This window comes from Vicia villosa, linkage group LG1 (genome assembly GCF_029867415.1).
Source record: "Vicia villosa cultivar HV-30 ecotype Madison, WI linkage group LG1, Vvil1.0, whole genome shotgun sequence".
NCBI classification, from domain to species: Eukaryota; Viridiplantae; Streptophyta; class Magnoliopsida; order Fabales; family Fabaceae; genus Vicia; species Vicia villosa.
In genome coordinates this window covers 66394481-66406193 of record NC_081180.1, presented here as the reverse complement: position 1 = coordinate 66406193, position 11713 = coordinate 66394481, and the positions used below count along the sequence as shown (strand labels likewise).

Genomic DNA, 11713 nt, shown 5'->3' with positions numbered 1-11713 from the left:
AAGTGATAACTCCAGCAGCATGGAGTCAGTAATAACCATAATAATAACCATACATATTTGTATCTGAGTCATAGGATAGTTTTGTCTTTTATGGTTATGATTATTAGTTTATATAGGGTCTTCTTAGCATGAAATCGTTATGAATAACTTATTACTCATTATGGTACATGTTTCTTTGTCTAACCGAAACACATCAACTATTAATCGATATCATATCCGCTGTTAATTGGATGTACCACCCTAAAGCCTACGTGTTCGCTTTAGCCCATTTACGTTGATTAAAATCAATGTTGCCCCATAGGATGTTTGGAGCTCGGGGCGGACTCTCTTGAACTCGGGTATAGCTCCGACCCAAATTTTCAAATATGTATGCAGTCTTTTGAGCATAAGCTGCTTATCACAATATTATAAAATATAAAATAAACAAAGCCAAACAGTTAACAATAATAGGGTAAAAATAGTAATGTTGCTACACCTTCACTTTAAGCTTTCAAACTAATAAATTCTAATAACAAAAAAGTCCCATATAGGAAGTTTGTAAAGAATTAGAAAAGAAGTACTAGATGTAAATATGCAGTGGAAATGGATCTTGTCCCCGGCAGTCTCCCTCATGTTCTTCATCCTGTGTTAATCTCAGTCGTTCATACACTAATCAATATCCTTTACCTGGGTTTCTCAGTTCTTGGTGTTCGATTAACTGTCCTCATTTTTATTTGCAACAAATCAGAAGATGATGATCACATTGCCGTCAAGCAGATGGCAAATGCTTGAAAGGCAGAGAGTGGATAATAGTAATCCATGATATATATATCTTTTGTAGGAGTCTTCCCAAAATGCAAGATCACATTCTCTTGCTCTAAAGGAGAAACATTACGAGACCCATTAAGAACAGCTAAAAGTTCATAGTTTCTTATAGATGACACAACAGCACAGTCCTTGTCGTCTAGAAAACGTAACAGACGCTGCTCATCCCATCCCGGAGCATTATATTTCCGTTCCAACGGCTCTGACAGACTTACAGAGAATGTATCTTTCATCGGACGTTTTCCCTTCGGTTCTCGTGAAGGTGAAGAAGTTTCATCGAATATTGAAGGATGGCCGTCGTATATAGTGAACTTCGTGCCCCAAAAATTAGACCTGTCATATGTATAAAAGTCAATCAAGTTGCGAAGACTATAAGAGACAGGATGGTAATTCATGTTTGTATCGGCCGAAACTTGCCTCAGTTTACCAACATATTTGTCCCTGGCTCGAGAAAAATCATCTGCTGCCAAGGATATCACAAATTTGGTCCTTCTTATCCTTTTCGCGGCTAATAACAACTTACTACTCTCATTCTCAGCTATACAATTACAACCAAATCAAATACAATGATCATAAAATATAAAATGTGACAATCAACCACAATCTGCAATGAAAAACTTACCTGGCACTGAGTCTAAGTACAACAGAAATGTAGAAGTTTTTTTGTTCCTCTTAATAAAGCAGCGCATCGCATACACGCTGGGACCGGGCTATTCACAAAAAGAAAGATAGCATAAACAACCAGGGTGAAAGGAATAATTTGGATTAGAAAAGAAAGTTTGAGAAGAATTTCTTACCAGTTTCAATGAAATAGGAAATGTGATCTGTCCATGTTGCTGAGGACCCTTGATGATCTCTTTCGTAACGGACCTCCATGATTTACATACCGAAGCACAAAAGATAAGAGCAGTACGCTCAGGCCAAGATGTCTCACTCTCTTCGAGCCTACGTATGATGTCCGAAAGCAATTCGGGTGGAAGACTCGCCCATTGTCCCTGCTGAATAGGTTCAGTTGGAGTTATAGCAACAACGTCTGATTTCGAACCACGGCAGAGCTTTGATAATCTATTTTTAATCCCCTTCAGTTCGCTGACTATACTTTTCAATGACATGTTTCCACACTAACACAAAACTGCACCAGTCTTCTAAATTGCTATCACATTCTGCGATCTAAGACACTAACATTACAAATACAAACAAAATCTTGATTCATGAGAGAAATAGAATAGAAAAAACAGTGAGGGGAATTACCAACCAAAATGTTGGAGAGTGTGATCTCTTTGGATCCAATCCAATCCCAAGTAATTGCTTATTTTGGCAACTGTGACTGAAAACTAAATTGAGATAATGAAAGCATGGAATAACTTGTTCTAACCATGATTCAAATGGTGAGTGCTGCAAACATAAAAATTTCAACTGCTTCCTCCTTACATTTAGCATCGGAAACAGTTTTTACTAAAATTAGTAAAATATGAAATGGCCCAACAGAGGCCCATTAGTATCACCTATTCACACACACGATAAGAGAACTGATCACATAAATTCCATAAAAATGTGAAATTGGATAAAAGACACCAAACTAAAATCAGAAAACATGGTTTTTAAGCAAAAATCCAAGAAAATAGGTTGGTTTATACAAATTATATTAAATGTGAGGGAAATATTAACTAGTGTCTTTGATGTATTAAAAATGCATTAAAATTGAAATATTGACTTTTATAAAAAATATTTTCTTTATTTAATATGCTTAAATAATAGCTTGAAGTACTAATTAGCAATACCCTAAATTTAAGAATGCAACAATAATTTAAATAGTTACAATCACCTATAATAAATATGAAATATTGATCAATTTGAATAAAATTTATTATCTTATGCATTGTTGATTTTCGAATGCTCCAATTGTTTGCTTATACAAGTTTAAGAGATATGAAAGATGGTGGCTTCAAATGGAGAAATGGAAGTAGTTGTTCTACTCTGGCAAATGACAAAGAGGCCGAGTCATCAGGACAGAGTCATAAGGTGATAAATGTATAGTGCATTCCGATCTTGAGATTCTTACTCAATCTACGCCACATATGATTAATCCACCAGTGAATATTTTTATCGGTTTCTTATGTTCCACGTCTAGAAGCACGAGGCATGTTTAACCGTCCCTCATATATAAGATATTTTACGCGATATCTAAGGTATGTTCTAATTAGGGGTGGAAAACGAGCATGTCCGCTCCGAAAAACCCTAAAAAAAAGAGACGGAGCAGGGGACATAGTTGAGGGTATGATGCAATAAAACATTGACCCTTTCTATAGGAAAGTGAGGACGAGGCGGACAGACCTGCAGGCAGTGAATTTTTTAAGCACAAAAATAAAAAGTTTAGATAAATGCTTGTTCCCGCAACAAAACGAGGCAAGGCGGGGCAAACTCATTTAAGGGTGAGGGCCTAAAGCCTTGGCTCGCCTCGAAAAAAAGTGTAGGAACAACAAACATGCCCGTCGGTTGGGCCCATTTTGTCACCTGTAATTCTAACCATAACTTACTTTACTCTTTTGTTATTCACTCATTAACTTTGGCGTTATAGTGCTAACCATGGAGGTCCACCCCCTATCCTCCATACTAGAAAATTGCACCGCATCAAGGCTTTTTATTACATCACTTCACCATACATTTATGGTTCTTTAACAAAACATTGACACAGTTTATGATAATCGACTTCTAATTTCTACGAACTCCACAATCATATAAATCTGATACAAAAATTATGAAATGCTACAATGAGCTTACTTGAAGAAGACAATGGCGACCGATCCAATTGTCAAACACACCTCATGTTTCTTAGCTTGAGATCTTTTCCTTTCCTCCATGTTGATTCAATTGACGGTGAAATCATCTATTAAGTAAGAACTTCCACCACAAATCTCCCCTAACTCACTAGTGGTGAACGAGAGGCAAGAAGATGACAAACTTATTTTAGGGCTTCGATATTGAGAGAAAGTGGATAAGACTCCTAATGTGACACTTCCACTAGTCGTAATTGGCACAATAACAAACTATTAAATATCGAGAATCCTCATTGATGGCAGGAGTTCCTACAATTTGATGTACATTGGAATCTTAGGGTTATACGATCAATATTTGAACCTTAGTGAAGACGAAAGTCTGTTAGTGTTCAATATTTTATCCACTCTTCCATGTGGAACTATCGAGCTACCAGTTTCTTTTGAAGATATCTACAACAAAATCCTTGGGAGATCGTTCCACCCGACATTAGATTCAATGGCCTCTCTGGTCCATTTGAAGATGAAATATTACAACAATTCAGACAAGCCATTTGTCATTTCATACAATATGTATGGAGCTTTCCTCATACATGAAGTCATACTAAAGAACCCTCACGCGAGCATAGTTGCTTTTGATAGAAGAAGGAAGAGGGTCTATCAAGTCATTGGTACGATCGACCTGGACGTGCGAGAATACAAAACACTACGAAACGATGAACTCCACCCACTGAAAAAATCCATAGTTAGAACCTTAAGATCGACCCTAGATGAAAACTTTGAGATCATCAAGTTCAGCGTTAATCCAGCATGGTCGGTCTGTATAGGGACTAAGTTTCTGTTTATACCGAAGAAAAGGCTCATTGAGTGCCTTAAAGCCATTGCAACCTTTTAGGAGTTTCTCTTGGCAAGATACTTGACATACACCATAACGTGTCTTGCCACCGAAAGGTTGGGGATGTCTTTAGGAAGAATGCAAAACATAAAATGAACTTCTTAATTTCAGGGAGTGACCAAGAAGTAATTATCCTTACATTTTTTTCTTCAATTTTTAAGATGATTGAGCGAGAGCTACTCTTGTCCCTAATCATCGTAATTAGAAGTACATGTCACGTTAAAGAGATTGAAGAATTATGTCAAAGTCAACACTCCTCCCCAATGCTCATACAAGTATTGGAACGCCTTTACAAAAGCCCAAGATACTAGGTGCAGTTAGGACGAAGCGATTCTCAAATGATTTAATACTTCCACCTCAAAAACATTAAAGGGCGGTTTAAATATCATGTCAGAGATCATACATTTATATCACTCACTCATTTCTATATCATATTTGATTTTTCTTTTTTAATATTTTAAAATTTATTTTAGAGAAAATAAGTAATTTATTTTCTTATTATATCATGTTAGTTTTTAACCCAACTCAAATTTAGGATAATAATTTACACTAGAGAGGCATGATATGATAAGTGTTTGGATTAACTTATCATATCTTGTGTTATCAAACATTAGATTCATGGCGTCTAATAACAAAGGTATAAATCAACTCAAATCTACTCCTGACGATCAAATAACTAAGGTATAAATGACCAAAGGTCCAAATAACTAAGGTATAAATCAACTCAAATCTACTCTACACGATCCAATGTATAAAAGTCACTTTACGTAAAATACAAGGTACTTTCATCTTATATCCACTTTTCGCTTCAATCATCTTAAATCTTGAACTAATTTTGGTGTCGAAGTGTTAACCTTACAATTTTATCTCGCATCATCATATCAGAGATCAACACCACCAATTCAGGATTCCTCACCACCTACTTCAACAATTTTATCTCGCATCATCATATCAGAGATCAACACCACCAATTCAGGATTCCTCACCACCTACTTCAACTATTTTCTGATGTCACATTCGCTCTTCAATCCTCCCATTTAAAACCTTATTAGGTTGGAAAATTAAGATCATTCAAAGCGAAACACGAAGATCCATCATGTTCGATACAATCAAGCATCATTTCAACTTTAAATCCTTGCATTTTTGGACTTCTGATTCCTGTGGAAAATCTAGAAGTGGGTAATCCTATATCTAAACTAAGATCTGTATCACAATCACCTCCAATTACATACCAAAGGGCCTTATCACCTTCTTTAGAAGGCGAAAGACCTCCAAGCGATGAACAAAGGTCATATCAACCAAAATTGCTAGATTGCAATGAAGTAAATTGAACTCTGAAAGAAGGATTATCAACGATCAAAGCAGATACCATCGTGAATCGTGTTATCCGCCTCTATGGTGCAAAATGATATATACATTAAATTTAGTCTATCATATCTCATTATCACAACCTAGATCCGTAACGCTCGTATACTCGATGGCGATTTATGATTAAAGCAACTCATCCTTCTATGACTTTGATACTACACCAAAATTGGAGATGCAAATGCACTAAGGCTTTCAAGCACTGGAACATTTGAAGAATGAGGAAGTCCCGAAGATAACAAACATGGATCTACCAATGATCGCAGAAAATCCCGCTGTCAATGAAAACTCTTACGAGATACCTTTTAGGAAACAAACTCTGAGCAATAATATTTAACCCAATGTAGTTGAACTACCAAGTCTCCACTGACCAAAATCGTATGTCCAAGATAACAAAGATCTTGTGATAGTTAGTAACTCTGTGGCTTACTTTTTGTGGAGCTCATAAATCATAAATTCTCATCGAAGAGCCTCCATAGGGAATAATACGTGGGGAAAGACATGTCGGGTTCCCAATAACGTTAAGATGGAATGTTATTGAAAAAGCATCAACTCAACATTCTCATCTAACCTCATGCTTGAATTTTCCATTCGGTAAGGAGTTAGTCGAGAGGAGGAAGAAACTAGGCCTGGCGCGTCAGCACAGGGGAAGGTTATAGCAAAAAATCTCACCTCTATTCGGAAAAGCCCTCGGCATGATTGGAATCCAATTAGATGCCATGAGATAGAATCTCACATCCTCTATAGACACTGCCAGTTACACCTCTTAGGATCCTGGTGAGAATATACCCCAAGGTAAAGATAATGGAAGATAGTGTTGCCTCATTATTCAAAAGGTATACACCGAGCTCTTCCCACAGATAGTTCCATAAAGGTATCGACTGTCCTGTGGTGCTCATCAATCAAGAATGCGTGTATGGATCTTAGGTAGACCATCATCCACTCAGGTTAGCAAAGAGAATACCATATTCGTCGATGCTATTGTCGGCTTGAGAGCATATGATATAGAGGGAAAGCTTGTATCCTTACAATTCCTTCTATGAATTAAAGTACTTTATAAAGTTTTAGTGACATTTAAATAATTAATATGCTAATTGTTAAACAATGCAGCCCCGAAGAGTCTTTTGACTTCCGTGCTGGATGGCATAAGCCATTATTTCCAAACAAACTTAGCGTCTAAAAAGCATTTTTCTCACCATAGTTGATGCACCCCATTCTTAGGAACTATCCACTCCAATAGCATAGACGGTGGAGCCCGAAGACGTCCACCCCAAACCAGGCCAGCCATTAGGGCAGGGACAGGAACCTTACCTTTGGTTGAGGATAGATCCTAGTAATATGGAGAAATCATAATAACTCATCTCAATCGAAACTAGTAACAATGAAACTAGATTGAGACTACAAAATTCAAAGTAAAGCAAAGTCGTGAGGATTCTCACACCCCAATGCAACGAGACACTTCTCTTGAAAGGAAGCTATGAGGGTTCTCACACTCTAACTTAGTGGTTCCTTGTAGTTATCGTGGCACTGGCTTACAATCTATCGGCAGAAACCAACAACGCCCACGAGACAAACAAATTTTAAGTCACACACAAGGCACACAATATCTAAATCACCCACGAGGCAAACTAATTTTAATTTGCTGGAATGAAGAGCAAGTACTAACACAATAATAACTCGTATAAATAATCAAAAGTGTAAGGTGACAATGAAGAGGAGCCAAATATATACACAGTATACAAAATTAAATAAAACTCTAAATTATTAAGGTAAAATATATTTATATAAATATCATTATCAAATCCATTGCATAACATCCTGGAAAATATTATAGGAAAAAAAAAGAGAAATATAAATGATCAAGCTTTTATGCCCTAAGTCAATGTTACTTGATCACCCTCAGAATTTCCTTAAAAGGGTTGACTCCTTCGACATGAGTAAGAATAGTAGGGCATAATCACCTAGCATGGTTCACTGCCCGAGCAAGGACCATGTGCACAACCAACACAGTTCCCTAAAAGGAGTCCCAAAATCTCTCTTTTAAATTTTTTCGGGCTTCTTCCGCCTGACGGCATGCCTTAACAAAAACTTTAGAAGTTTCCAGATGTCGCTTCTTATCCTCCTTAAGGGAGGACTCCAGATCGTTAGAAAAACCTCATTTTACACTGCTGAAACTAGTGATTAATTTACACAATACTAACATTCGTTATCAAGAACTCTTAGTTTTTTATAAGCAATTTGAGCCTAGCAGGATTTGAACTTGAGACATTGAGAGGAGCACATTCTCAAGACCTAAGTCTTCACCACTAGACCATACACACAAGAACTTTTAGTATTGAGTCAATATGTCTTCTATCTTTTCAATTTTTTATTAAATGTATCTTTCTTTTTATAGCATCCATATTCAATTTTCCCCTGCATATTCTCACTAGATGAAAAAAATTTACTCTCAATAAATTTCTTTGTATCCATTTAAAATATCAAACTACTAAAGTACCTTTATCTCAAAGCCAAAAAATATACTCCCTCCGTTTTTTATTATAAGTCGTTTTGGAAAAAAATTTATTTAAATATAAGTCGTTATACAGTTCCAATGAATAGTTAATGCTATTTTTCCTATTATATCCTTAAATATTTATTATTCTCTCTCCTTTCAATTATATAAATTTATCTTCCACATGTTATTAATGAAAGGATAATTTTGTAAAAACCTTCATAATTTCTCATTTTCATACAACAATTATTATTTTTCTTAATCTGTGTGAAAAGTCTAAAATGACTTATAATAAAAAACGGAGGGAATAAGATCTAACTCGACATCTAAAATTGTATCTATATTCTATTATTACGTCATTGAACTAGAGTTGAGTTATTAAAATAGACTGTCTGACTTTAAATAGACTGACTCTGGTGGATTTTGGGTTTTTAGGACTCGACCAAGAAAATTATGCTGTAACATGAACTCGAGAATTATTACCCAAGCTCGACCCTAGATGGACTTTGGAACAGACTTTTTATTTAAAAAATTTAAAATAAAAACCCATAACATTTATTAAAAATAAAATTAAAAATTATATTATTTTACACATATTATATTTTTAAGTACTATATTATCTTTTACAAATAGTATAATACATTTTTAAATATAATACATGTCTAAATTTTATAAAATGATACACGGATATTTAACATAAAAGAAAATTTAATAGAATATGTAAAATAGTATTGAATATTAATGTAGAATATTTATAAAAAAAGATTAAATAAAATAGAAATAAAATTTAATGAGGTGAAAAAAATCAATATATTGTTTTTTAGTAAGATAATATAAATATTAATATATTTTTTTAAAATTTTTTTAACTATGTGAGCTTAACGGGTACCCATGATCTATATAACTCTAATTTTAAGACTCAAACCTTATAATTTTTCGAGCGGATTAGCTCATATGAAGTAACCTATTTTAACTTCTCTACTTTGAACTTTTGAAATAGATTCTACTCATTCGTATTTGAAATAAAATGTACGATAAAATAATGTATATCAAATTAGAGATTTTGAAATAAAAACAATCAACACTATGTTCAATTTTTTCTAGCCATGAGATCGACAAAGAAAAGTCATTTGTTTGTTTTTTTTTACTTTCAAGAATTAAAAATTTGTTTTAATCTTCTTACAATATTTGTCACTGATGAATCAACAAGAACATATCTGATTTATCAAACTCATCAATTTGAAAACCCAATTTATTGATTTTTGTGATTGAGATAAGTTGTCAAATTATTCTTGAATGTTGAGAAAGAATGTTGTTGAGACAAAATGAGATGTGGTAGGAGATAGAGAAAATAGATCCAATGTTGTAATGACTATTAGTAACAAATAGATTTTCTTTAATTGAACACTTAAATTAAGTGGTACACGGTAATATATTTAATTTAACTCTCACTTTATGTTGGAACAAGAACAAAGCTTATTTGGTGAATCAATATAGAAAAAGGTAAATTTGAGAAGATGAAGTGAATTTACAGATATTGAGTGAGAGAAAATAATTGAGGAGAATATTTATAAATGGCATTAGTTTCAAACATATTACATGAGAGGATATTTATAGGATACACAAAATACATTTTGGAACTAAACAAGCCCATCAAACCGCTAAAAAACACAAAACAGGAGGCGGAAATCAATTTCCCTAATTGAAAAAAAAAACAGAAAAAGAGAACAAGCTTCAGGAAATCGATTTCCTCTTCGACAGTTTGTTTTTCCAGACTTCTAAAAGTGCTTTTCAACGAAACGATCCCAGAAGCTACCATAATGCATTTAACTTATCAAGGACTTCCAATACACCACCTTAATTCAAATGCTCCAAGTTCTTTATGGCCAAACTCATCACAAGCTTCTTAACCACCTCATTTGTTACACCTTTCCTTAACAAATCCGTTACTTGTTCTTCGCTTCGACAGTAAACTCTGCCTCACAAGAAGAGAATGCCACCATAGGTTCCTTTTTAGAAAACTAAGAGATTGGTACTCCTCTAAACATAAAGGCATGACCAGCCATAGACTTTCGATCGTCTTTATCTCTGAACCAATTGGAATCCGTGTAACCGAGCAATTCACACTTTCTGCCCATATCAGTTGCGGGAAAGAGAATTCTGCAGCCAAGAGTACCTTTGACGTAACGCACACTCCTTTAAATTGCTATCAAGTGAGACACCTTCGGTCTCTCCATGAATCTACTCGCAATACCGACACTAAACACCAAATTTGACCGCGTATTGCACAAGTAACATAACGATCCAATAAATCTTCTATATTGCGTTGGATCCACATTCTGCTCTTCACCACTTTTGGACAACTGCAACCTCGCTTCAGCTGGTGTATTAACAACAATGAAATGCTCCATATCTCACCTCTTCAATATCTCAAGTGCATACTTTCTTTGATGCATGAGGAGTCCTGATTTTGACTTGTGGAACTCTATACCAAGAAAGTAAGTCATGATACCAAGGTCACTCATTTTAAATTCATCCATAAACTCACTCTTAAACTTAGAAATGCTCAACTCGTTGCTGCCCGTGATAAAAAAATCATCCACATATAAGCAAAGTATTATCACATCTTTGCTCGCATCTGTCTTCACATAGGCACCATGCTCCGAAACACATTTCTTGAATCCAACATTGACTAGTAAACCATCTATGCATTTTGTTCTAGACCGGCCCAATCACCTCAATTGGGCCAATCCAGCCTTCAGCCCAAGGCACCCTGGTCGCGCGCACAATAGCCTCCTCCTCTGGGCAAACGCTAGACGTAACCGAGCACGCAACAACCTCGTGCTCGGTAGCAGCCAGCTTGCGTATTACCTAGCCTAGCGCCTGGCAAAGTGGAGCCTTTTTCGCATGGAATAATCCTATAAATAGCCCTCTAAACCTTGAGGGCAAGGTAATCTTTTTCTTACCCAAAATATCTCACTTTGTTGTACCTTGTTGTCCAAACACTTACTTTGGCATCGGAGTGCCTTGCAGGTATAACCATTTTTTCCCCTTCCAACCGCTCAGGATTCCAAGCCTTCACCGTTGCTGGCCATCTGATCTGCTCGGTAAGATCACATTTGTTCCAAACTCTTGGAGCTTGTTTCAAACCATAAAGAGCTTTCTTCAATTTGTAGACCTTTCCCTCTTGATTTGTCACAACAAAACTAGGGGGCTGCTCTAATAAACTTCCACCTCAAGTGGACCATTAAAAAACGTGGATTTCATATCCATTTAATATATTGACCAATTGTTGAAATTTGCAATGTCAACAACTAGCCTTATGGTTTCTAGTCTAGTAACAGGTGCAAACACCTTATCAAAGTCTATACCTTCTCTTGG

General features: G+C 35.5%; 1 protein-coding gene across 1 annotated transcript; it reads right to left on the bottom strand.

Annotated features, from left to right (window-relative positions):
• Nucleotides 1-420: 420 nt before the first annotated feature.
• On the bottom strand, nucleotides 421-1953 carry LOC131640153 (tubby-like F-box protein 2). The gene is made up of 4 exons (XM_058910565.1): nucleotides 1602-1953; nucleotides 1427-1514; nucleotides 1222-1342; nucleotides 421-1137 (listed from the first exon to the last, which is right to left on the bottom strand). The coding sequence occupies exons 1-4, from the start codon at nucleotides 1914-1916 to the stop codon at nucleotides 738-740; spliced, it is 924 nt and encodes a 307-aa protein (XP_058766548.1). The 5' UTR covers nucleotides 1917-1953; the 3' UTR covers nucleotides 421-737.
• Nucleotides 1954-11713: the final 9760 nt, after the last annotated feature.